Source organism: Scophthalmus maximus, chromosome 18 (genome assembly GCF_022379125.1).
Source record: "Scophthalmus maximus strain ysfricsl-2021 chromosome 18, ASM2237912v1, whole genome shotgun sequence".
NCBI lineage: Eukaryota > Metazoa > Chordata > Actinopteri > Pleuronectiformes > Scophthalmidae > Scophthalmus > Scophthalmus maximus.
The window spans coordinates 19,995,001-20,022,500 of record NC_061532.1 but is presented as its reverse complement, the minus strand read 5'-3'; the positions used below and the strand labels follow the sequence as shown (position 1 = coordinate 20,022,500).

General features: G+C 47.9%; 2 protein-coding genes across 3 annotated transcripts in view; both read right to left on the bottom strand.

The window, feature by feature from the left end:
* Positions 1-4,923, bottom strand: part of si:ch211-202p1.5 (uncharacterized protein LOC103909337 homolog) — a 16,533-nt gene extending 11,610 nt beyond the window's left edge. The window contains exon 1 of the mRNA XM_035617324.2: positions 4,657-4,923. Within this exon, the coding sequence (XP_035473217.1) occupies positions 4,657-4,717 (61 nt within the window). The 5' untranslated portion in view covers positions 4,718-4,923. The remainder of the gene's footprint in view (positions 1-4,656) is intronic.
* An 11,175-nt stretch (positions 4,924-16,098) lies between these two features.
* The window catches only part of adgrg6 (adhesion G protein-coupled receptor G6), a 57,463-nt gene continuing 46,061 nt past the window's right edge, over positions 16,099-27,500 (bottom strand). For both annotated transcript variants that reach the window (XM_047328592.1, XM_047328593.1), the window contains one exon: positions 16,099-21,292. In XM_047328592.1, the coding sequence (XP_047184548.1) occupies positions 21,084-21,292 (209 nt within the window). In that variant the 3' untranslated portion in view covers positions 16,099-21,083. The remainder of the gene's footprint in view (positions 21,293-27,500) is intronic.

Here is a 27,500-nt window from a genome sequence, read left to right as displayed (position 1 = left end):
GTTGTATTTGTTAAAAGGACCAGTTCCTGCACAGTGGACACTTTCCTTAACACAGCCTGTCGCCCACCAGAACAACACGTCCTGTGAGCCTGCAAGAACAAGAAAAACCCCAAAACACATCGTCTAATCAATCACTTACACTTGTGTCTGGTGTGTTTGGCTCCGGACGGAGCTACAGACTCACCCCACCCACCAGACTCTTCACCCGCCAAACACAAAGCCTGGCAGATGCTGTTCTGCCTAGTTACTGTTGCTAAGAAACAGTATGATTAATCTTGAAACTGAAGGTTAGGATGGGGCCTTCATCACACCGGTCTCTCCTCTCGTTGTGCGTGACGATAACGTTTGATTCGACTGTCAGTTGAAGAATGGAGACAAACATCAAAGATGATTGACAGATGAGATGAAGACAGACGAGACAGAGACATATGAGATGAAGACAGACGAGATGTTGACGAGACGAAGACAGACGAGATGAAGACAGACGAGATGTTGACGAGATGAAGACAGACGAGACGAAGACAGACGAGATGAAGACAGACGAGATGAAGACAGACGAGATGCAGACAGACGAGATGAAGACAGACAAGATGAAGACAGACGAGATGAAGACAGACGAGATGCAGACAGACGAGACGAAGACAGACGAGATGAAGACAGACAAGATGTTGACAGACGAGATGAAGACAGACGAGACGAAGACAGACGAGATGAAGACAGACGAGATGAAGACAGACGAGATGCAGACAGACGAGATGAAGACAGACAAGATGTTGACAGATGAGATGAAGACAGATGAGATGTTGACGAGATGAAGACAGACGAGACGAACACAGACGAGATGAAGACAGATGAGATGTTGACGAGATGAAGACAGACGAGACGAAGACAGACGAGATGCAGACAGACGAGATGCAGACAGACGAGATGAAGACAGACGAGATGTTGAGAGATGAGATGAAGACAGATGAGATGAAGACAGACGAGATGCAGACAGACGAGACAAAGACAGACGAGATGAAGACAAACGAGATGCAGACAGACGAGATGTTGACAGACGAGATGAAGACAGACGAGATGCAGACAGACGAGATGCAGACAGACGAGATGAAGACAGATGAGATGAAGACAGATGAGATGAATACAGACGAGACGAAGACAGACGAGATGAATACAGACGAGATGTAAACAGACGAGATGAAGACAGACGAGATGAAGACCGACAAGATGTTGACAGATGAGATGAAGACAGAAGAGATGAAGACAGATGAGATGAAGACAGACGAGATGTTGACAGACAAGATGCAGACAGACGAGATGAAGACAGACAAGATGTTGACAGATGAGATGAAGACAGACAAGATGAAGACAGACGAGATGAAGACAGACGAGATGTTGACAGATGAGATGAAGACAGACGAGATGAAGACAGATGAGATGATAACAGACGAGATGAAGACAGATGAGATGAAGACAGATGAGATGAAGACAGACGAGATGTTGACAGACGAGATGCAGACAGACGAGATGATAACAGACGAGATGAAGACAGATGAGATGAAGACAGACGAGATGAAGACAGACGAGATGTTGACAGACGAGATGCAGACAGAAGAGATGAAGACAGACGAGATGAAGACCGACAAGATGTTGACAGATGAGATGAAGACAGACGACATGAAGACAGACGAGATGAAGACAGACGAGATGAAGACAGACGAGATGTTGACAGATGAGATGAAGACAGACGAGATGTTGACAGATGAGATGAAGACAGAAGAGATGAAGACAGATGAGATGAAGACAGACGAGATGAAGACAGAAGAGATGAAGACAGACAAGATGAAGACAGAAGAGATGAACACCGACAAGATGTTGACAGATGAGATGAAGACAGACGAGATGTTGACAGATGAGATGAAGACAGAAGAGATGAAGACAGATGAGATGAAGACAGAAGAGATGAAGACAGATGAGATGAAGACAGAAGAGATGAAGACCGACAAGATGTTGACAGACGAGATGCAGACAGACGAGATGATAACAGACGAGATGAAGACAGATGAGATGAAGACAGACGAGATGAAGACAGACGAGATGTTGACAGACGAGATGCAGACAGAAGAGATGAAGACAGACGAGATGAAGACCGACAAGATGTTGACAGATGAGATGAAGACAGACGACATGAAGACAGACGAGATGAAGACAGACGAGATGAAGACAGACGAGATGTTGACAGATGAGATGAAGACAGACGAGATGTTGACAGATGAGATGAAGACAGAAGAGATGAAGACAGATGAGATGAAGACAGACGAGATGAAGACAGAAGAGATGAAGACAGACAAGATGAAGACAGAAGAGATGAACACCGACAAGATGTTGACAGATGAGATGAAGACAGACGAGATGTTGACAGATGAGATGAAGACAGAAGAGATGAAGACAGATGAGATGAAGACAGAAGAGATGAAGACAGATGAGATGAAGACAGAAGAGATGAAGACCGACAAGATGTTGACAGATGAGATGAAGACAGACGAGATGAAGACAGATGAGATGTTGACAGATGAGATGAAGACAGAAGAGATGAAGACAGATGAGATGAAGACAGAAGAGATGAAGACAGATGAGATGAAGACAGATGAGATGAAGACAGACGAGATGAAGACAGACAAGATGTTGACAGACAATGTGCTCATGCAAATTCCCCTGAGGCCGTTACATTAACGAAGGCACAACCCTACAAAGTTTAACTGCACAGGAAGTCAGCGTGCTCGGTTCTGCACAGAAACGTTCTCCTCAGTAATAAGTAGTTCCCTGTGACAGTAATGAGCAGGAACACGAGGAAATGAGCAGATTCGGGTTTGGTCAGGACTCTGGAAACCACGAACCCTATTTCATCATGACCAGGTCAAGTCAAGTGGCAGCGAACCCCCTCAGGACGTCAGTCCGTCCACACACCGACTACACTGCACCTCGTGTAAGTTCACTCTTCTTCTCGACAACAACCAGTAGTAAAGAAGACGTTGGGTGAGTCATCGCGTGACATTCACCTCTCCTGCCACAAACTACCGTCACTGCGTCACTGTGGTTCTTAAATGTAGCCGCCATCGCCGCCACCAGGGAGTCCTCCTTCATCTGGCGCCATTTTAACTAATTTCAAAATACACCGCCCCCTTGTGTCTGGCTGCAGTATAGGCCATAAGCCTCACCCCCTCCATGTTAGCAGATGGGACATCGGGATATACAGACGTTCCCATCTGGGAGTCCAGGTTTAATGCAACTTGTCCCACGCCTGTGAAGGTTCAACGACAGTCCTGCGCACGAACAGCTGCAAAATCCACACGCCGGCGCCTCACGCAGGTCACAGGGCGACATGACGTCTGACCACGTGCGACTCTCACGTCGAGCCGACGGGTCGCTGCAGTCGGACCCTCCGTCGTCCCGGGAGCAGCCGGGAATCTAGAAACCCGCTGGCGGCGAGATCACACGAACACATTCCGGATTCTCCACGTGATGAGACGCTACAGTCACAAACTTAACAAATCATAAAAGACGGAGGAATTCTTTTGATTATCACTGTTTGTGAATCTAAAGATTATTTATAATCATCTCTGAAACATCCGTTAATTAATCAACGTATTCAAATGTGATAGCCTCCGGCAGGGACACGCCCACTTCTCTGTGATGTCATACTGGAAATGTTTGGAGGAAACTGAGCAGCCGCAGAGGGAAGACGATAAAACCAAGAAACTAAAGTGGAAGTTCAAGGCTTTAGAATGTGTTCACACTCATCTCTGAGATAAACCGACCAACTGTATCGTGAGTTGGTGCGTTCACGAACATCTGGGACGTCTGAGGCTCCGTGTTCATGACGCCAGAATGTAGAATTAAACTTGTCAAGGTCTCAAGGATTACTTCATTACGTTTTGATGATGTCTTTGAAATATGGAATATTTATCTATCTATATATATAGATAGATAAATACACATAACATTACTCATCAGTACATAACTCCTCTCAGGTTTTCTCATGTTTAATTTAATTTTTCTATGATTTATAAATAATGATCATGTTTGTTTTGTACCTGTTGAATATGCTCAATGCATTTTATTTAACCCCCAAACCCTCCAACATGTTTCTGGTGTTTAAACACTTTTAAAGATTTTTGCATCCATTTTTTTTATATGAATAAATATAAATATGCGGTATATATCTATATAGATATATCTATATCTATATAGATATAGATATATCTATATATCTATATAGAGATAGATCTATATTTATATGTATTTATATCTATATAGATCTATATAGATCTATATCTATATAGATATATCTATATAGATATATATCTATATCTATATAGATATATCGATATATATCCATATAGATATCTATATAGATATAGATCTATATCTATATAGATATAGATATAGATCTATATCTATATAGATCTATATCTATATAGATAGATCTATATAGATCTATCTATATAGATCTAGATCTATATAGATATGTCTATATCTATATAGATCTATATAGATATATCTATATAGATCTATATCTATATAGATCTATATCTCTTTGTCTGTCAGAGAAGCGTCCACGTCCTTCATCAGTTCAGACTCTGGAGGAGGATTCACCTTCAAACTGGAGGAACAGCGTCAGTCCGGCGGAGAAGAGCCAGAAGAAGGACAAGTCCATCCCGAGGGTCCGGGTCCGGGTCCGGGGAGGGACGTGTCGGCGCGTCGTGATTCACAAGCCTTTCACACAGAGACGTCCCGGTGGGAAGAGTCCATCCGACCAGGACCGGGCACAGGTGAGAAGAGTCGAGACGGAGCGAGGACGACGACCTGACGGGACGAGAGCTGCAGGAAGACTGACTGAGAGAGGAGGAGGAGGAGGGAGAGAGAGAGGAGGAGGAGGGAGAGAGAGGAGGAGGAGGAGGAGGGAGGAGGAGAGAGAGAGAGGAGGAGGGAGAGAGAGAGAGGAGGAGGAGGAGGGAGGAGGAGGAGGGAGAGAGAGAGAGAGAGAGAGAGAGAGGAGGAGGAGGGAGAGAGAGAGAGAGGAGGAGGGAGAGAGAGAGAGAGGAGGAGGAGGGAGGAGGAGGAGGTAGAGAGAGGAGGAGGAGGGAGAGAGAGAGAGAGAGAGAGAGAGAGGAGGAGGAGGAGGGAGGAGGAGGAGGGAGAGAGAGGAGGAGGAGGGAGAGAGAGGAGGAGGAGGAGGGAGAGAGAGAGAGGAGGAGAGAGAGAGAGAGGAGGAGGAGAGAGGGGAGGAGGAGGAGGGAGAGAGAGAGAGAGAGAGAGAGAGGAGGAGGAGGAGGGAGAGAGAGAGAGAGAGAGAGAGAGGAGGAGGAGGAGGGAGAGAGAGAGAGGAGGAGGAGAGAGAGGAGGAGGAGGAGGGAGAGAGAGAGAGAGAGAGAGAGAGGAGGAGGAGGAGGGAGAGAGAGAGGAGGAGGAGGGAGAGAGAGAGAGAGAGGAGGAGGAGGGAGAGAGAGAGAGGAGGAGGAGGGAGAGAGAGGAGGAGGAGGAGGGAGGAGGAGGAGGGAGAGAGAGGAGGAGGAGGGAGAGAGAGGAGGAGGAGGAGGGAGAGAGAGAGGAGGAGGAGGAGGGAGAGAGAGAGGAGGAGGGAGAGAGAGAGAGAGGAGGAGGGAGAGAGGAGGAGAGAGAGAGAGAGAGAGAGAGGAGGAGGGAGAGAGAGAGAGAGAGAGAGAGAGAGAGAGGAGGAGGAGGGAGAGAGAGAGAGGAGGAGGAGGGAGAGAGGAGGAGGAGGAGAGAGAGAGAGAGAGAGAGAGAGAGGAGGAGGAGGAGAGAGAGAGAGAGAGGAGGAGGAGGAGGGGAGGAGGGAGAGAGAGAGAGGAGGAGGGAGAGAGAGAGAGAGGAGGAGGGAGAGAGGAGGAGAGAGAGAGAGAGAGAGAGAGGAGGAGGGAGAGAGAGAGAGAGGAGGAGGGAGAGAGAGAGAGAGGAGGAGGGAGAGAGGAGGAGAGAGAGAGAGAGAGAGAGAGGAGGAGGGAGAGAGAGAGAGAGAGAGAGAGAGGAGGAGGAGGAGGGAGGAGGAGGAGGGAGAGAGAGGAGGAGGAGGGAGAGAGAGGAGGAGGAGGAGGGAGAGAGAGAGAGGAGGAGAGAGAGAGAGAGAGAGAGGAGGAGGGAGAGAGAGAGAGAGGAGGAGGGAGAGAGAGAGAGAGGAGGAGGGAGAGAGGAGGAGAGAGAGAGAGAGAGAGAGAGGAGGAGGGAGAGAGAGAGAGAGAGAGAGAGAGAGAGGAGGAGGAGGGAGAGAGAGAGAGGAGGAGAGAGAGAGAGAGAGGAGGAGGAGGAGGGGAGGAGGGAGAGAGAGAGAGGAGGAGAGAGAGAGAGAGGAGGAGGAGAGAGAGGAGGAGGAGGAGGGAGAGAGAGAGAGAGAGAGAGAGAGGAGGAGGAGGAGGGAGAGAGAGAGAGAGAGAGAGAGAGGAGGAGGAGGAGGGAGAGAGAGAGAGGAGGAGGGAGAGAGAGAGGAGGAGGAGAGAGAGGAGGAGGAGGAGGGAGAGAGAGAGAGAGAGAGAGAGAGGAGGAGGAGGAGGGAGAGAGAGAGAGGAGGAGGAGGGAGAGAGGAGGAGGAGGAGAGAGAGAGAGAGAGGAGGAGGAGGAGGGGAGGAGGGAGAGAGAGAGAGGAGGAGGGAGAGAGAGAGAGAGGAGGAGGGAGAGAGAGAGAGAGGAGGAGGGAGAGAGAGAGAGAGGAGGAGGGAGAGAGGAGGAGAGAGAGAGAGAGAGAGAGAGAGGAGGAGGGAGAGAGAGAGAGAGAGAGAGAGAGAGAGGAGGAGGAGGGAGAGAGAGAGAGGAGGAGAGAGAGAGAGAGAGGAGGAGGAGGGAGAGAGAGAGAGAGGAGGAGGGAGAGAGAGAGAGAGAGAGAGAGAGAGAGGAGGAGGAGGGAGAGAGAGAGAGAGGAGGAGGGAGAGAGGAGGAGGAGGAGGGAGAGAGAGAGAGAGGAGGGAGAGAGAGAGAGAGGAGGAGGGAGAGAGAGAGAGAGAGGAGGAGGGAGAGAGAGAGAGAGGAGGAGGGAGAGAGGAGGAGAGAGAGAGAGAGAGAGAGAGGAGGAGGGAGAGAGAGAGAGAGAGAGAGAGAGAGAGGAGGAGGAGGGAGAGAGAGAGAGGAGGAGAGAGAGAGAGAGAGGAGGAGGAGGGAGAGAGAGAGAGAGGAGGAGGGAGAGAGAGAGAGAGAGAGAGGAGGAGGAGGGAGAGAGAGAGAGAGGAGGAGGGAGAGAGGAGGAGGAGGAGGGAGAGAGAGAGAGAGAGAGAGAGAGAGAAGGAGGAGGAGGAGGGAGAGAGAGAGAGAGAGAGAGAGAGAGAAGGAGGAGGGAGAGAGAGAGGAGGAGGGGGAGGGAGGCCTGTCTCTCTGCCTGTCTCTCTGCCTGTCTCACTCTCTGGCTGTCTCTCTCTCTCTCTGGCTGTCTCTCTCTCTCTCTCTCTCTGTCTGTCTCTCTGCCTGTCTGTTTCTCTGCCTGTCTGTCTCTCTGCCTGTATCTCTCTCTCTCTCTCTGTCTGTCTCTCTGCCTGTCTCTCTCTCTCTCTGTCTGTCTCTCTGCCTGTCTGTCTCTCTGCCTGTCTGTCTCTCTGACTCTGAGTCTGTTGTTAATCTGTTCAGATTAATGAGGACAATCCAAACATCTGCGTTACAGATCCGAGGTCGACTCCAGACGGAGACTCTTTCGGGTTTCCCCCAAAATTGCTCGACCAGATCTTGTGAGGTGAAAACGGCGTCCTGAGCTGCAAACAGGAAGTGAGAAGACGAGACGCGACTGACGTGGGACTGGATCCTGATGGTCACTGGAACAGTTCCACCTCTCAGGAGGTTCACGCACTGAATGAGACGTTCAGGTGGAGCGGGAGTAACCTTGTTGTTAGCTTAGCTTAGCATAAAGACTGGAAGCGGAGGGAAACTGCTAGCTGTCCAACGCTCGATGAACTCACTGAACATTGTCACCGCCGCCAAGGAGCTTTTCACCTCCGTCTGTTTTATGTTGGTATTACAATTTGGGGGGAAAAAGGCGGAGCTGGAAATCGTTGCCTGGGAGACGGACGTCTTGATGGGACATGAAAGGAATTTTCACTCTTCACTTTCTTTCGAGTCTTTTTCATCAAGCCATGGTTCTTCTGCAGCGGAGACGAGTTTCATCTCTGAGGCTTGATGCCTTCGACTCAGAGACGTCAGAGACGCAGTCGTGCAACGTGAAGGTCAGGTTTATGTTTCAGTAACAAAAGGTCCCAGCGATCTTTCTCCTGGTGTCGTGTTCGTCCCGACACTCGAGACACTCGCGCTGTGATAGATCGTCTTTCTCTCTGTTAATCTCTTTCAGCTGCAGAAAGACAATTCACAATGAGGTCATCAGAGGGCACAGGGAAACTGGGACAACAGCCCGTCGCTCCCGTTGCCCGAGACACGACAGTGCAATTACATCACAGAGGCGGAGGTGAGATAATGACGGAGGAGACGCTCAGAGCAAGAGGAGTAGGTGAAGAGAAAGGGAAAAGAAACAAGGGAGGAGGAGAGAGGCAGGACGTGAACATCAAACTAATCCAACTGACCAGTGACTCACATGGGGGAGGAGTCAACACCAACACACATTTAAAATGAATATGTCAGTGACTATCAGAGAAATGTAGCTGAGGCTTGATATTTGACGGTTTATTGTACGTCACGTTGTAGAACTTTGAGTAATTATTAATATTTAAACAGATCTTTTCTGAACTGTTAATTCTATAAAATAAAAGTTTTCACAAAACATGAACAACGATGGCGACGTGTCCGTCATCCATCACGATCCAGATCCTGGATCAGCTGATGGAAGCGGGTGAAGTGACGACGACGTCGTGTTGGAGTCACGGGGATCAGAGGAGGAAGTGAGGGGCCGCGGGGGGAGGAGTTCCAGGAGGAGGGAGGAGTCAGACCGCTCGCTGCACGGCTCCCCGACCCTAACCAGAGACGTCCTTTTAATCCCAAAGCACCATCGTCCCAGAACCAGGTTGTTTCTGTGCGTCAGCGAAACCAAACATTAACACGTCGTTAAAGGTTTGACGACCAGACGACGAGAAACTCCTCCGGTCGACGTGAATGACAAACATGGACAGAACCCACTGATCACACGTCTGTTCCTGCTTCTGTCCTGTCGTCTGTCGTCTGTCCTCTTGGTCTCAGACAGGTTCAGAACGAACCACAGACAGACGCCTTTAAATTCATTGAACTCTGTCTGATCAGAGACACGGGACACGGGTCTGTCAACAGAGGCCAAGGTGGACGGATCAACAGGTGGATGATCCATAGATGTTGATAGATGACAGATCAATAGAAGGGCATGTGGACAGACAGACGGACAAGTTGACTGATTGACAGGTCGATGATGATTGACAGATTGGTGGACGATAATGATTTTGAGGGCATTGTCCCTTTAAATCCTGGAGACATCTGGTTCACAAGTGGTTGCAGGTTCTGCATGTCGACCTGTCGATCACGGCGCTCAGTGAACCATATGAAGCGTCGGTTGGTTCCTGCAGGACACGGTACTCATACGCCCGCTGATTGAACAATTGCCATGAGTCACAAACCAATCACAGCCATGGTTCATTTAAATATGACGCACTGATCTCTGCACACCAACGCTGTCACACGCCGCGGCTGCTGGCAGCTCTCCTCCTCCTCCAGCCTCCGCCTCGCTACGTGAGTGCTAACACGTCTCAAAGAGTGTGGGCCCACTCCCGTAGGCCCATGGGGGGACTTCTGCATTGCTCTCCCTGTCTTGGCCTAACACGCTGCTGGCAGGATGCAGGAGCGTTATTGAGAGCGGAGCCGTCAGCACCAAGCATAACTGTGTTTCCATTTGTTGCAATAAATGTTCAAATCTATGACGAGAGTGTTTCTGACTGGATGATGGAAAACGTCAGGATTCGTCTGAACTTCGTTGTGTCTGGTTCTTCATCAACATTCCCTCCCGTGAGATGGATCGATGACAGAACATGAATGTCTCATTGTTCCTGGAGGGGGCAGGGTGTCGGAGGGTGGGGATATAATTACCCCCAATAATTACCCCTCCCCATCCCCTCCAGCCGCTTCATCATTTTCTCCTTTTACAAACAGTCGAGTTCAAACCTTTAATTAACACGACTCGTTCCCTCTGGTCCCCGTCACTCACGTCACTCACGTCACTCACGTCACTCACGTCAGAGTATGAGAACCATCTAATTCTGTCTGTAAATCCTCACATTTACTGTCCGCCGGGCGAATTCTTCGGAGGAGATTCCCGTCTGCTGGTGCCAACGCACCCCGTCCGACTCTGCGGCCGCTGGCCGGAGTCACGTGTTCACTCGGAGCCGCGTCTGGATCATGAAGAGGACAAAAGAATCAAGAATTTGAAAATAAACAGGAAAAGACCCTGAAGCTGAGGAGGGAATTCACAGGGATCAGAAATGTCCGGGTGAAGAGGCTGCGACCCGGGAGGGAGTTGTTCACGTGGCACCAATCTCTGTGAGGATCCGGATTCCACAGGACGGAGGTTTTCCCCACGGTGATTAATACAGGTGTGACTGACAGCTGGGGGGTGGCTGCATTCCTTCAGGGCGTCTCCGGGCGGGTTGCTAGGTCCTGTAGAAGAATGAAGATGATGATGATGATGATGATCTTTGTCCAAAAGTTGTGGTTAGGATGAAATACGACTCCTCAGGCCTCCTGTGGGTTGTTATTCTCCAGTCACATGGGAATCTCTCTGCTCATCAGTAAATCATCCGTCCTCACCGCCACGCTGCGTTCATGAACCTCTGACCTCCAGAATGAGAAGTGGATTGTTGTGACATATATATATATATATATATGTCATTATTATTCTTATCATTCTTTCTAGTGATTCACGGGTCGACCCAGAACCCACCAGGTCAACTGGGTCTGGAAAATATTGTGGGCTGCAGGTCCTGTTATGCCCGACTTATAGACTGTATATAAAGACGATCAGTGACTGTATATAAAGACGATCAGTGACTGTATATAAAGACGATCACTGACTGTATATAAAGACGATCACTGACTGTATATAAAGACGATCAGTGACTGTATATAAAGACGATCAGTGACTGTATATAAAGACGATCAGTGACTATATAAAGATCACTGACTGTATATAAAGACGATCACTGACTGTATATAAAGACGATCAGTGACTGTATATAAAGACGATCAGTGACTGTATATAAAGACGATCAGTGACTGTATATAAAGACGATCAGTGACTGTATATAAAGACGATCAGTGACTATATAAAGATCACTGACTGTATATAAAGACGATCACTGACTGTATATAAAGACGATCAGAGACTGTATATAAAGACGATCACTGACTGTATATAAAGACGATTACTGACTGTATATAAAGACGATCACTGACTGTATATAAAGACGATCACTGACTGTATATAAAGACGATCACTGACTGTATATAAAGACGATCACTGACTGTATATAAAGACGATCAGTGACTGTATATAAAGACGATCAGTGACTGTATATAAAGACGATTACTGACTGTATATAAAGACGATCACTGACTGTATATAAAGACGATCTCTGACTGTATATAAAGACGATCAGCGACTGTATATAAAGATGATCAGCGACTGTATATAAAGACGATCACTGACTGTATATAAAGACGATCACTGACTGTATATAAAGACGATCACTGATCTCGCCTCTTCTCCACTTTCTCCAAAGTCTCATTTCTATTTTTTTCTCTCTTTGACACATGATGCAGGTCAATGTTCTGTTAATTCTTCCTCAGCGATTCTGGCTGCAGCTCGTTCTCCTCTGAGGCTCAAACAGATTCCTGCGCTGGAAAAATATCTTTTCCTCAGCTACTGAGCACTTTCAGAATCTGTTCATGTGAATAATTGAAAACACAGAGTGGCGCAGGCATGCACTCGAACGTGCCACAGGAGGGAATCTGTGGTCGTCTGGCCCGGGGCTGACTGCTCCATCTGGACTCGTGTAATTAACTCTCGGGGTTTAAGTGAGGCTGCTTCCATCCAGGAAGTCGTCCTGCCTGTTTTCCTTTGTTGCTGCGTTTCAACGGTGAGCCGGTGGGATTCAGCTGGAGACCGCACCACATCACACAGTCTGAGGCCGGCAGCAGACGCTCGGAGGCTGGAGACACCTACACACCTCCCGTCCTCAGAATGCCGAACAGCGCCCACTCCCACCCCCGCACCTCGCACAACACCTCCAACTCATCTCAGTACAGTGAAGCTCGAATATCGCCAGAGCTCAGATCTTCATTCCTGTGGACACCAGTTGAAACAGCACCGACACAGTCGACATCAGAATCACACCAGCTGCAGGAATGTGGAACTAAAACTTGCGGATTTCAGTTTCCCTCGTCCTGAACATAGACGCCTAATAAAACTGGACGTATTGTCACCGGGTCCAATGCTGAAGTGTGTGAAGCCTGTGTCCTGACCAGCAGACTCTCTATGAGAGTTCATGATTCAAGTCTTCTTCAATGCATGAAGCTCATTTTGTACATTATGGTCCATTTACAGTCACACAGACCATAAAGCACCGAATGTCTAAATCGAACCAAATTCAACACTGCAATTCCTTAGGCCCATAACAATACACATGCCATGTGTGAAGCCGATAAACTGAAGAGTTTTCCAGATGTGCGAGCAAAAGACCAGATGGACAGAAATGTCAAACAACGCCCTGTCTGACAGATTCTGGATCGGCACTAGATCCGTCATGTTCATGTGGACAAAGTTCTAAACCTAAGAGATTGTTGATAAAGAAGTCCTGGCTCCGCCCCCTTTGTCAAGATCCACTTCAACATTTCATGTATTCTTTTTTTGCTCCGTGTTCCACCCTCCCACCAAGTTTACCTAAAATCCGTTCAAACAAGCACACGAACAAACAAACTGACATCAGCTCATTGTTGGAGTTGAAAGAAAGATTTATAGTTAAGGTGTAGAAGTAGATATTCACCATTTTCACATTTAAACAGCAGGGATATACTCCAGAATGAATCTTATTTGAAGTTCATGTACAATGTATATATACATTAATGAATATATACTGTGTATCCTAAATGAGGGAATGTATTGTGTTTATAAGAATAGAAGTTATAGTATTGTTGGTGCAGCTTAAGGGAGACACTGGTTTCCCGCTCTTTTCCATAGGACAAAGTGGAGTCCTAGATCGTTCCATAGACGGGAGGCAGAAGTCCTGGACCGTTCAGTAGAGAGGAGGCAGAAGTGTTGGACCGTTCAGTAGAGAGGAGGCAGAAGTCCTGGACCGTTCAGTAGAGAGGAGGCAGAAGTCCTGGACCGTTCAGTAGAGAGGAGGCAGAAGTCCTGGACCGTTCAGTAGAGAGGAGGCAGAAGTGTTGGACCGTTCAGTAGAGAGGAGGCAGAAGTCCTGGACCGTTCAGTAGAGAGGAGGCAGAAGTCCTGGACCGTTTAGTAGAGAGGAGACAGAAGTCCTGGACCGTTCAGTAGAGAGGAGGCAGAAGTGTTGGACCGTTCAGTAGAGAGGAGGCAGAAGTGTTGGACCGTTCAGTAGAGAGGAGGCAGAAGTCCTGGACCGTTCAGTAGAGAGGAGGCAGAAGTCCTGGACCGTTCAGTAGAGAGGAGGCAGAAGTGTTGGACCGTTCAGTAGAGAGGAGGCAGAAGTCCTGGACCGTTCAGTAGAGAGGAGGCAGAAGTGTTGGACCGTTCAGTAGAGAGGAGGCAGAAGTGTTGGACCGTTCAGTAGAGAGGAGGCAGAAGTCCTGGACCGTTCAGTAGAGAGGAGGCAGAAGTGTTGGAACGTTCAGTAGAGAGGAGGCAGAAGTGTTGGACCGTTCAGTAGAGAGGAGGCAGAAGTCCTGGACCGTTCAGTAGAGAGGAGGCAGAAGTCCTGCACCGTTCAGTAGAGAGGAGGCAGAAGTGTTGGACCGTTCAGTAGAGAGGAGGCAGAAGTGTTGGACCGTTCAGTAGAGAGGAGGCAGAAGTGTTGGACCGTTCAGTAGAGAGGAGGCAGAAGTGTTGGACCGTTCAGTAGAGAGGAGGCAGAAGTGTTGGACCGTTCAGTAGAGAGGAGGCAGAAGTGTTGGACCGTTCAGTAGAGAGGAGGCAGAAGTGTTGGACCGTTCAGTAGAGAGGAGGCAGAAGTCCTGGACCGTTCAGTAGAGAGGAGGCAGAAGTGTTGGACCGTTCAGTAGAGAGGAGACAGAAGTCCTGGACCGTTCAGTAGAGAGGAGGCAGAAGTCCTGGACTGTTCAGTAGAGAGGAGGCAGAAGTGTTGGACCGTTCAGTAGAGAGGAGGCAGAAGTGTTGGACCGTTCAGTAGAGAGGAGGCAGAAGTGTTGGACCGTTCAGTAGAGAGGAGGCAGAATGGGTGGGTCGTCACGTTCATATTTTACAACACTGAGGACATGTGGAAGTTTTGTGAAGCGTTTATCTGCGGTCAAAGTTATTTAGGTTCAGTACTGGAAATAACAAATGGACAATACTGATTGACTTTAGTAGCGGCGCACAATTATTGTTTGGTTTCTTAACAACACTCACTGAGTCTACCATGAAGAACAGATCATTTCTGTATTTAATCTGTTGTTTGCCTTTGGGATTATGATCTGCTGATTGTAGCAGGTTCTGAATTGTAGCTCCTTCTCTCTTTCGGTCCTTCGCTCCTTCGCTCCTTCTCTCCTTCTCTCTTTCGGTCTTTCGGTCCTTCGCTCCTTCTCTCCTTCTCTCCTTCGGTCCTTCGCTCCTTCTCTCCTTCGCTCCTTCTCTCTTTCGGTCCTTCGCTCCTTCTCTCCTTCTCTCTTTCGGTCCTTCGCTCCTTCTCTCCTTCTCTCCTTCGGTCCTTCGCTCCTTCGCTCCTTCTCTCCTTCTCTCTTTCGGTCCTTCGCTCCTTCTCTCCTTCTCTCCTTCGGTCCTTCGCACCTTCTCTCCTTCGCTCCTTCTCTCCTTCGCTCCTTCTCTCCTTCGGTCCTTCGCTCCTTCTCTCCTTCGCTCCTTCTCTCTTTCGGTCCTTCGCTCCTTCGCTCCTTCTCTCCTTCGGTCCTTTGTCAGCAGAATTACACAAAAACTCCAGATTTCCAGTAAACTTGTGGAAGTTGGACACGGAGCAAGAAAGACTCATAACATTTGGGTGTGGATCTTGAAAGATTCTGGGTTTGATTAACATTGTGTGATAAAATGTTTTTGGACCTTTTCACTGACTTTCAGCATCAGACTCCAACGATCATGAGTTTAAGAGCTGCTCCATCTAGTTTTATATTCACAGCTGATCGACTCTTGACCAGCCACGAAGGAGCGGGGCCAGCTGACAGATGTTGACAGATGTCAAACATTACAGCATGTAAACATGTTCTCGTATATTCCCAAATAAAAAACATGAGCCTGGAAATGGCCAAAAATATGAATATGAATATTCATTTCCATCACGACATGTAGAAAACAATGAAACTCTCGTAAAGCTCCGGGCATCCTGCCACAGCTACGGACAGATCTGGACTCGTTCTCGTAAAAAGACAACAGCTAGTTTTCAAAGCTGCTTCATTGGTTGTTAAGTGAACTCCTATGGAAACAAACCACAAAGCCAGTAAATCATTTTATTGACTCAACTCAAGACAGAAGAGCAGAGTGGCTAGTGTCCAGGGTTGTGTAGTAATGGATTACATGTGATCAACATGACACGATCAGATGACCTCCTGGAACTGGACCTGTGTGGTGCAGGTTGACGTCAGGAGAGAGGACAGGTGGCAGTTCAACTCACTTCCTGTCTGCAGACAAAGGTGCGACCGGCCGTCTGCCCTCGTCCTTCCACACTAATAATCCAGGAGAACAAAAACACTCTTCCTCCAAAGATTCATCACGAGTACACGTCTCGTTTTCCTGAGAAGAAGAAGAAGAAGAAGAAGAGATGTTGAAGCCAGTGGAGGAGACTCCAGTGACTTGAGGGCTTTAACTGCCAGTGATCTGGATGAAGCCGCCGCCGTGCGCTACCTTGAACAGGATCGTTTGAACAGAAATCTCCTTCTCCAGGAAGAGAACGTGAAAACATGTCAGAGATGTTAGAGACAGAAGAACGACACTTTGCTTTAAATTCCCTTTAATGTTGAGATGCTGGATGACAACAACATCACTGACAAACAATCCAACAACAACAACAACAACAACAACAACATCGCCGAGCGCACAAGAGAGTTTACATCATCATCATCATCATCATCATCATCATATAATAATAATAATACAAATGCCAAACAACAATGAAAGCAGAGATCAGTTACAATCCTCATGGAAACATTTGGTACAATGTTCCTCAACTCGACACAGTTACTGTAGAAATGTTTAAATTAAGAGGAGCATGTACATTGGAAGTGAAGAGAAGCAGATGATGGACAGAGTTCGGGGTCTGGGAACGATGCAGTGTGGTTCAGTCAGGATGAAATCAAACCTTCTAATAATCATCATCAGAGACCATGTGGCTGAGTCGCGGCGGCGGCGGCGTCGTGAGGTTTGACCTCGTCACCGCATCAGATCAACTGTTCATGTCCGAACAGTCAAGTCGAGTTATTTCATCTGTTCACGTGTCTGAGCGAGCGAGCGCTCAGCTGCCAGAGAGCACGTGAAACCAGAACCGGGCCACATACAACCAATCATAATCAGATACTGTTATTCACAATATGACCCTCTTCCATGTGATGCAGCCATCAGAGATGTTTCAGAGGCGCCAGATTAACAAACTGGAATAAAAGAGTTGGACGTAAGTGTTTCCAACTGTTCAGCCTGTTTTCACCTTCAGATATTGTCCAGAAATATCTGTGATGCTCATAGAGAACAATTTTAATCATTGCAAAAAGAAAATCGACAGAGTTCCTGTTCAAGGCCTTTTTCAAACTCTTGTTTTGCCAACAGGACAAACTGAGAAGTGTGTTCACCTCCGCCGAGCGCAGCGCGTCCTAACTCGCCAAGTGGTAATTTAAATTCCTGGATCCACAAAAAATTGACTGGGTCATTCCTTGGGTCAGGCCCCACCCCCTTTCACACAAGGTCATGGAAATCGGGTTCAGTAGTTCTTGCATATTTCTGCCCACAAAGAGATGAGCGCAGATGAAAACAAAACCTCCCTGGTGGAAAAAAAACCTTCACATCTACATTTGCTTCCTCGTTGGGAAATTCCAGATCTAGTGCAGCCTCCAATGAGCCCGTAGCCCCGCCCACAGTCCCGCCCACAGCTCCGCGTGGCTGAGTGGCACATGTTTGCTCACGTGCTCAGAAAAGGCCGAGGCCTCGGTCTTTGTAGCCTCTGGACGCCGAGGGAAACGTTAACGTTAGCATCGGAGCTCGTGAGGTCCATCTGAAGGCGTCGTAGCCTTAGGCCCCGCCCACCACCGCTGCTGCTTGTGCTAGGACGAGTCTGTTCGCACCAAAAGCAGCAACTAGCAAGTGAAGTGAGCGTCTGCTATTATATAAGTTGTTTGTTAGCGTGTTAGCTTGTTCCCAGCAGTGGCTGACAGCGTTTTTGCGGTTGTGCTAATGTACAAACTCTCGCTCTGTGTTGGGTTCGCTGTGCGTCGGAGGTTCCAGGTTTCTTTTGGCCCCAGCTGACGGGATTCCTGGGGTCTGTGCCGAGAGCCTGGATGTCTGAATGTCAACCACTTTGCTCAGGATTTGTCTGGTATCATATGAAATACTCTCATGTTCACGTATGTAAGCGGGTCTCAGATGTCAGGATTCACGCGTCTGTTTGGAATTCGCAGCAGTCGTTGCTGCTTTGTGTTTGCGGCCAGGAACTGTCAATTCCACCCTCGGGCTGAACCCCGGCACAACGCAGCTATGCCCCTGAGCTGCCAAATGGGCTCAATCAAGGGAGGAACAGCACATTCTTCTGCCACTCTGGGACGGCCGGCGCAGTGCGTGACTCGCTTCTCAACCGGCCGTGTGTTGAGCCCAGTTGGCTGCGCGTGGACAGTGGAAGTCCGGCGAGCCAACAGTTGACGAGTCGAAATCAAAGAAAAGATCCAGAGTCGAAAAACCTCAGGTTTGAAAGAGCTCAGACAGATCGCTGTGTTCGTCCGCCAGCGTTCACCTCTCACTCCAGACGAGCTACACGGAGATTCAGCTCAAACGGAACAGACGCAGAGAAACTGAGCGTCCAGAAGATAAATTCAAGTTCAACCACACGATAAACGGCTCGTGTTCGAAAAACAAAACCGAGAATGAGAAGAACGTTTTCAACCGTGTGTTGTTGACAACCAGAGCTCAAGGAGCAAAGCAAGTCTTCTTGTTTCCGCCAAACGTAGAAACATTCATTTATCAAAAACCCTCCGCTGTCCGATCGAAACAACGCTGAATCTGAGATTTCACTTTCGTCCATCTTTATTCACTCGTCTGTTGTTCAAACAGTCCCAGCTGGTCCCGGGAGGAACGCTGGCTGCAGAGTCATTTATTCTCTGGATGGTCCAAACGTGTGGAGAAGAATTCCTTCACCATCAGGACACCGAGTCCACGAGTTCCCATCTGAGCCGAATGTTCGGCTGTCGATAAATAATGAAGTTGAATGGCTCATAGCGTTGGTCCCCACTGTACACGCAGTTGCCATTAAAGCCTCAGTTTCCATTAATCTCAAAAAATAAAACTTCTTTTCTTATTGCCTGTTTTGTCTGCGTGCTTCCAAACCCCGCCCCCAGAGCAGGTGACACGGAGGGAACTTCTCTCAACGTGCTCGAATAATTCAAATACAAGTGACATCGTTGGCGTCGATTCAGAAAACATCGTTCTGATTCCTGAAGATTAATCCACAGACTTTCCACAGATTCCACTGGGAACTGTCCACTGAGACGAACCTGCAGAGGATCCACAGTCATCACGACATAGTTTCTGGAAAGACGTGTTGCGTTTAATATTTGTGTGTAATTTGCCTGAACTGTCAGCTGCGCTCTTATTCATGCTACGACTTCTATTTGCTCTCGTAAAAAACAAAGCTACATTTATTTCAACACTGACGCGTCTCCTCCTTGAAAACAGCGAAGCTGCTGCCAAACAATGACGACTTCCTCGAAATGCTAAACCTTGGCTGACGCGCACAGAGCTGAGCTTCAGCAGCCACGGGTATCAGCTCGGCTTTTTATCATTTATCCTCAAACCACCGAATCATCGACTCGCCAGTGAATCCCTGTTGGTAAGTGGGAAAAAAACCCGTCAGTCTCTTACGGGACAAAGTTCAAACCGGAGGAGGTCAACGAGAGAATCTGCTGCAGGACGCTGATCGTGGGGTTGTCAGGGAGACAGTGTCGTTCAGGAGAAGATACATTAGTACAGGATTTTAAATTTGTTCAAACAATCTCTGAGTTGGTTTGGGCCAAAAAGCCCCTTGGTGTTTGTGTACGTTTTCCTCAGAGCTGTGATTTCTGTCGCCGTGACGTCTCGGGCAGCGGAGTGTGTCGAGTCAGTGAGTGGAGATATTGACACGGGAACGTGGCTCCGCACACACACTCACACACACGCGCACATCGCAGTATTAAAAAAACACCAAAACATAACAGCTCACTTTTTTTCTTCTTTTTCCTCCGACTTCCCACCTTGTGTTGATCCTTCCTTTTCATTTCCTCTGAGTTTCGCCGTCAGCTCAGTCCGTTCTCTACATAATCTGATCTGATCCCATGGATTCACACGCAGGTCCTCTGACCGGCCTGTAACCAGGCAACACGTAACCAGGCAACACGTGACCCGGCAACACGTAACCCGGGACCCCGTCTGCGATGAACCTCACTTTCATTTGAAATCAGGGTTTTCAACCGTTTGCTTCAAATCCTTTCATACAAAGATAAGACGATGGTGTTTCTGGGTCGGGTCAGAACACCTCCAGCACCTTGTGACTTCTGATGACAAGATAAAGTAAAAAATCTGGAATTTATTTTTGCAAATCTGTCCGAATAAAATTTGAGTGGAGGCCGGAGAGCTGCATCTGCCAACAACATACACGATGAAAGAAAAATAACATTTTCAACTAGCGACAGGTTCTTTCAGACTGGAGGGTCTAGAATGTTGGAAGGTTCTAGACTGTTGGAAGGTTCAAGAATGTTGGAAGGTTCTAGAATGTTGGAAGGTTCTAGAATGTTGGAAGGTTTTGAATGTTGGAAGGTTCTAGACTGTTGGAAGGTTCTAGACTGTTGGAAGGTTCTAGAATGTTGGAAGGTTTTGAATGTTGGAAGGTTCTAGACTGTTGGAAGGTTCTAGACTGTTGGAAGGTTCTAGAATGTTGGAAGGTTTTGAATGTTGGAAGGTTCTAGAATGTTGGAAGGTTTTGAATGTTGGAAGGTTCTAGACTGTTGGAAGGTTCTAGAATGTTGGAAGGTTTTGAATGCTGGAAGGTTCTAGAATGTTGGAAGGTTTTGAATGTTGGAAGGTTCTAGAATGTTGGAAGGTTCTAGAATGTTGGAAGGTTTTGAATGTATGACGGTTTTAAGATGTTGGACGGTTTTAGAATGTCAGATGTTAATAAAATGTCAAAGGGTTCTAGAAAACACAGATTGTTCCAGTATGTTGGAGGGTTCTCAAATGTCCGACGGCTCTAGAATGCCGTCAAATTCTAAAATGTCAGAGCTTTCTAGAAAACACACTGTTCGTGAACGTTGGAGGGTTCTTGAATGTGGCTCTGGAATGTCGGAGGGTAGTAGAATGTTAGCTGAGAAGTGGCTAGGTTCTAGAATATCAGAGGCCTCTGTTCTTTCTGGCAGAGAGTGACACATAGTTCTAGATAGGTTCCAGAACAGAGAGAGGCTCTCAAGGAGTTCAGATCCGTCACGCGCAGGATTCCAGAATGTTGGACGGGCTCTGGAGATGGTCCACGGAGTTCTACCCCCCTCCTCTGCAGCTGAGCCTGATGGAGAGTTCTAGCATGTCATCGTGGTTCCAGAGCACAGAAGGTTCTAGAACGATGGGCAAGTGAATCCTTAAGTAACGTGGTGGCAGATTCAACTGGCCCCCTTCATATTGAAAACCTCAACAGACGACGTCACACAATAATTCCAGAAGAACCCTGCAGTTCCAGAGCGCGAGGCGAGGAACGGGCCTAGAACCTGGTGCTGTGGGCGAAGCTGTCGGACATGATGATGTTTTTGTAGAAGTTGTCGGAGCGCGTGGAGCAGTAACCTTTCACCTTGTCGATCATCTGGCTGACGGGGAGGATGGAGGAGGAGGAGGAAGAGGAGGAGTTGGGCTCCATCTCGGAGGAGGACGAAGAGACGCACTTGGGACTCGTGTGGCTGGAGAAGTGTTTGTCTGCGTCCAGGGAACAAAGACACACGAAGACACAAGGATTAGGACACGATCGTTCACCTGATGTCAACTCCTTCATCAAGTATTAATGGCATTATTAAAGTGGCATGTTAACACATTCACATGTAGAGGGAAGTTCATCATTAATCCACCGCATGAAAAACCACACACACAGTTAATACTTACCAAGAGAATAAAAAGAGAGCGTTTAAACGATCCAAAGTCAAATGTTCATCGTGGCCAAAAGTAACTGGCGTCAAAATGACGATATAAAAGAAGGCGTAGTTAAAATGTGAGTGAGATGTTTGTCTTCTGAATCTTATCTGTTGTCTCTTCAGGGTCAATGTGACTTTAGACATATAGAAACGTTCTATACGAGTACAGTCCATTTATTATTTACATTGTACAGTAACGTGGTGTTTGAATCCCTCAGAACCGGTGGAGCAGTGGATTCTCCTTCAGGTGATTCTCTTCTAAACATAGCAGATTGAGTTCTTCTTCTTTCCTAACCGTTTCATTTTTGCAGTGTATCCAGACACTCAAGAGCCCCCCCCCAAAAAAGAAAAAAAGAGTGAGGATGTGACGCCACAAACAATATTTGAACAGACAAAGATTTTCATCTCCACGAGCTCTGTTATTATTGGACCCAAATTCCTCAATCAAGTCTCATGATGAGAGGATAAAGACCTTAAGTCTCGTGGGTTAAGATTTGGTCCAGATCATAAGACCTGAAATTCATTCTTGAGAACCGATCAGGTTTCTGCTTCCCGAAAAAAATAATTTGATTGGCTCAACCAGTCGTCGAATCACCTCTCGTCACGGAGTCAGTCAATTAACGTCTCGTGAATTATTCTGTGAATCAGTGAAAATGTTTTTAAAACTCCTGTCTCACGACAGTTCAGGCTCCGCCCCCTTTGTCCAGAGCCACACCCTCATTTCATCGATTCTTTCTTGATCCACGTTCCATCAGACAGACAGACAGACAGACACACAGTCAGTCAGTCAGTCAGTCAGACAGACAGACAGACAGACAGACAGACAGACAGTCAGAATGACTCTCAGACAGACGGACAGGTCCAGGTTCCGTCAGTCAGACAAACAGACAAACAGGTCCACGTTCCATCAGTCAGACAGACAGACAGACAGGTCCACGTTCCATCAGTCAGACAGACAGACAGACAGGTCCATGTTCCATCAGTCAGACAGACAGACAGACAGACAGACAGACAGACAGACAGACAGGTCCACGTTCCATCAGACAGTCAGACAGACAGACAGGTCCACGTTCCATCAGTCAGACAGACAGGTCCACGTTCCATCAGTCAGACAGACAGACAGACAGGTCCACGTTCCATCAGTCAGACAGACACACAGACAGACTGGTCCACGTTCCATCAGTCAGACAGACAGACAGACAGGTCCACGTTCCATCAGTCAGACAGACAGGTCCACGTTCCATCAGTAAGACAGACAGACAGACAGGTCCACGTTCCATCAGTCAGACAGACACACAGACAGACTGGTCCACGTTCCATCAGTCAGACAGACAGACAGACAGGTCCACGTTCCATCAGACAGTCAGACAGACAGGTCCATGTTCCTCGTTACTGTGAGTCTGTTCAGATTTTTTCATCTCCAGAGTCAGAAGCTGCAGGTTCTTTGATTCAGATTTAAAAATGAATAAATAAAAACCCTCAGTGCAGTGTTGACCTCTGACCTCTGACCTCTGACCCCATGCCAGTCAATCTGCTTGTTGTTGTCTGCTGAGTTTCTTCTCTGTTCCAGATGCAGTCGCTCTTCTTTCTCCGTGAGCCAACACATAATAGCACCAGGCCGGGTCACGTCGAGGCTCCGCAGCAGCAGCAGCCTCATTTATTAAAGCATATTTGGATTTAATTTTCCACTTAATCCCGAGATCACTTTTCAAAATATGTGCATACCTGCTGCAGAGAGACGAGTGCTGAGAGCGTCCATGAGGATGTGGAGAGCACTCGGCTCTCGCCCGGGGATCAGCTGCACGTAGACTTGGTTGGACTGAAGACGGTAGGATGGGAAGCACACGGACGCTCACGGCTGACGCTCAGATACTCTGCTCCTCTGAAGTGAGGCCACGTCCTGTGGAACCAGAGGAAGTCGCGTCGGTGGCTCAGGTGAGAGCTCAGACAAGGAACGCAACGCGCCGGGCGAAGCGGGATCCTGCTCATTTCACTGTGTCGCTGAATGGGTGTTTTGATCGGGAGGGGTCAGCCAATGAGCAAGCTACACCCAGAACAGCACTGACCAATGGAAGAGCCGGAGAGAGTCCACGTTGAAACGAACAGTGTAGGTGTGTCTGTCAAAAGACGGTTTGAACTTTCACAACTCCGTCCACATGTTTATGACGCTCCAGAAGTTGCAGCTGTTTGCATTTCTTGTTTTGAGAATCCATCACTTTTCTTCCACTTGTCCGAGGTCGGGTCACAGTGACAGTGGGTTAATCCTCAGACCTTCTCTGGATATAAGATCCATCCAGCAACTTCTGGTGTTCCCTGGGGTCTCCTCCCATCCCGAGGGTCCTGATCACAAGACTCCTCTCTCCTCTGGATCTCCTCGCATCCTGCCGCCCAATAGAAAACTCGTTCTTACGACCAAATCTAAGGATCTGGATGTAGATGGACTGATGAATCAAAGCTTTGCCTTCCAGCTCAGCTCCCTCGTCACCTCCACACATCCTCTCCTCACTCCTTCACCTGCGGCAGCACCTCACCCCCGAGAGCACGATCCTCCAAACACCGGCTGGAGGTCGGAGTGTGATTAGGCCAAAAAAACTCCACGTCGTCCGTTGAGGAAGTCGTCCTGAATTTAAAGTTGAGTCTGGGATTTCAATCAGTTTAAAACTCTGAAACCGTTGAGATGAAACAAGGAGAACATGTTCACTGTGAGTGTTCCTGTGACAGCTGCACGTTATGACAGACAATATTCCAACATCTCCATCAGTAGGTCGGAGACCCCCCCCGGTCCCTGCGTCCCGGACGCTCACGGCCCGGCTCCACAGGGACGCTGCATGTGGTCGCGTCCTGCTGCTTTGACCTGTCCATGTTTGTTCTGGTCCCAGTGTCCCTCCACAGAGACGGACCATTTGTCTTCCCTTCCAGAGTGCACCTCAGTACAGAGGGAAGCTGAAGGGAGGGACGCAGGAAAGACCCCGGAAATCCTCTGGTGGTGATGGATGGACCCTCTGACATCACACATCTGGAAACCATGAGATCGACGGATCGCTGTTGACCGAGCTCGGAGCAGAGACGCTCACACACGATCCCTCCTGACAACAGTCGCCTCGTGAAACCACTTTCAAATCTGCTCAATCTGGATTTTTATTTGGATCAGCGACCGGACACACTCACAGAATCTGTCACTGAGACATGTCTGATTTAGTTCATCATTTCATCTGTTCACGAGAAACAATAAGACAAATATCACAAAGTGGCCAGTTGTGCATCGTGGATCAGAATGAAGATCTCAGATTGACAGACTGAAGATCTCAGATTGACAGACTGAAGGTCTCAGATTGACAGACTGAAGATCTCAGATTGACAGAATGAAGGTCTCAGATTGACAGACTGAAGATCTCAGATTGACAGAATGAAGGTCTCAGATTGACAGACTGAAGATCTCAGATTGACAGAATGAAGATCTCAGATTGACAGACTGAAGATCTCAGATTGACAGACTGAAGGTCTCAGATTGACAGACTGAAGATCTCAGATTGACAGAATGAAGGTCTCAGATTGACAGACTGAAGATCTCAGATTGACAGACTGAAGATCTCAGATTGACAGACTGAAGGTCTCAGATTGACAGATTGAAGGTCTCAGATTGACAGACTGAAGGTCTCAGATTGACAGATTGAAGGTCTCAGATTGACAGACTGAAGATCTCAGATTGACAGACTGAAGGTCTCAGATTGACAGACTGAAGGTCTCAGATTGACAGATTGAAGGTCTCAGATTGACAGACTGAAGGTCTCAGATTGACAGACTGAAGATCTCAGATTGACAGACTGAAGGTCTCAGATTGACAGACTGAAGGTCTCAGATTGACAGACTGAAGGTCTCAGATTGACAGACTGAAGGTCTGCGAGCCGTCAGCATCCTGGACGAGGCGACGCAGACAAACCACACGTCACGTCGAATAACTGTCGACGCGTCGGTTCAGACTCGCTGCGATCTGGTCGATGTCAGGAACTCTGCTGTCACTCAGATCCGTCAGGAAGTGACGACCTCACGAGTCATTCAGCAGATGCTCCGCTGTTTGGCTTGGTTGCCATGGTGATGATTACTGAGCTTCCACTTCTGTCCGAAGTTCGTGAACGTGACGTCTGTCTGTCTGTCTGTCTCTCTCTCTGTCTGTCTCTCTGTCTGTCTGTCTGTCTGTCTGTCTCTCTCTCTGTCTGTCTGTCTGTCTGTCTCTCTCTCTGTCTGTCTGTCTGTCTGTCTGTCTGCCTCTCTCTCTGTCTCTCTCTCTGTCTGTCTCTGTCTGTCTGTCTGTCTGTCTGTCTGTCTGTCTGTCTCTCTGTCTGTCTGTCTGTCTGTCTGTCTGTCTGTCTGTCTGTCTTTCTGTCTCTCTGTCTGTCTGTCTGTCTGTCTGTCTGTCTCTCTGTCTGTCTGTCTGTCTGTCTGTCTCTCTCTGTCTGTCTGTCTGTCTCTGTCTGTCTCTATGTCTGTCTGTCTGTCTGTATGTCTGTCTGTCTGTCTGTCTCTCTGTCTGTCTGTCTGTCTCTCTGTCTGTCTGTCTGTCTGTCTCTGTCTGTCTGTCTGTCTGTATGTCTGTATGTCTGTCTGTCTGTCTCTCTGTCTGTCTGTCTGTCTCTCTGTCTGTCTGTCTGTCTGTCTCTCTGTCTGTCTGTCTGTCTGTCTCTCTGTCTGTCTGTCTGTCTGTCTGTCTGTCTCTCTGTCTGTCTGTCTGTCTGTCTCTCTGTCTGTCTGTCTGTCTGTCTGTCTGTCTGTCTCTCTGTCTGTCTGTCTGTCTGTCTCTCTGTCTGTCTGTCTGTCTGTCTGTGTGGGCCGGCAACATGGAAGTCAAAGACCTCACGTAGGTTTTTATTTTAATTTTATTTTAATGGTGCTTCTGGACTGGAACTAGTTCTTTGTGATATTGTTTTATTTTACCAAACATTCTAAGTCCATAATCCCTGCCAGCGTACAATGTACGTCAAATAAAACAATGGGACTCTCTAAGAAGTCAGCGATTGACAGCGATCTTTTCATTGGTCAACACTGCACCTGGCAGAGTTTGCAGTAAAGAATGAGGCATGTGAACGTGAAATCACTAAGTGATGCTCACAAACCATAATGGGTCAAGTCAGAATTCTTTTCGTGGAGGATCCATGATTTGTTGTTGTGTGTGTGTGTGTGTGTGTGTGTGTGTGTGTGTGTGTGTGTGTTGAAGTCATTCCAGCTGCTTTTTGTGGACAAGATGAACAAATCCTCTGCAGCTGTGCAGTCTGAGTAACTGTTCAGCATCTGGAGGAAATAAATTCATAACTTGTATCACGTGAAACTTTGCCAAAAAACGAAAAACAATTTTTACATTTTTTTCGAGTTTTTGAAAGTATTTTTTTGGCACCAGGAACAAAACAAACGTGTCGTTGATGAATGACGGCGGAGGATTAACTGTTACTATCGCTCGCTGAGGATTAGATTATAAAAACTCAACGATCATTTCTCCAGATATATCAGGTCCGACTGAAACTATGACTTCTTCTGTCGTGTCAGGATGAAAACCAGGGATTATGAACGTTATTTCATAAGTGTGTGTGTGTGTGTGTGTGAAACAATCTCCGATGCTCCGATGGCGAGCGACCAGAGTTTGTGTGTCTGATGGACAGCTGAGCGGACAGAGGGGGCGGAGTCTATAACTTCTGTTACTGTACGTTCAGATGTTTCTGAGTCGCCTCAGGGAGTTCAACACATCAGGTCACATTTGGACTTTTCGCTCCACGTTAGCTCGGCTGCTGAGGGAGTGCTTGTTCTGCACCCCGGGGCACTCAGTGGGGGGGTTATGTTTGTGGACCCTCTCTCCTCTCAGAGCGACCCGGGCTGGGAACAAGAGGGCGTGAGCTTCTGATGACATCACAGTGAGCAGCCAATCACAACACACAGTGGCTGCGTTTCCCAAAACGTCCGCCAGCAAAGTTCTAACAATTTTCTTTTTAAAAATATATTTTTCATGT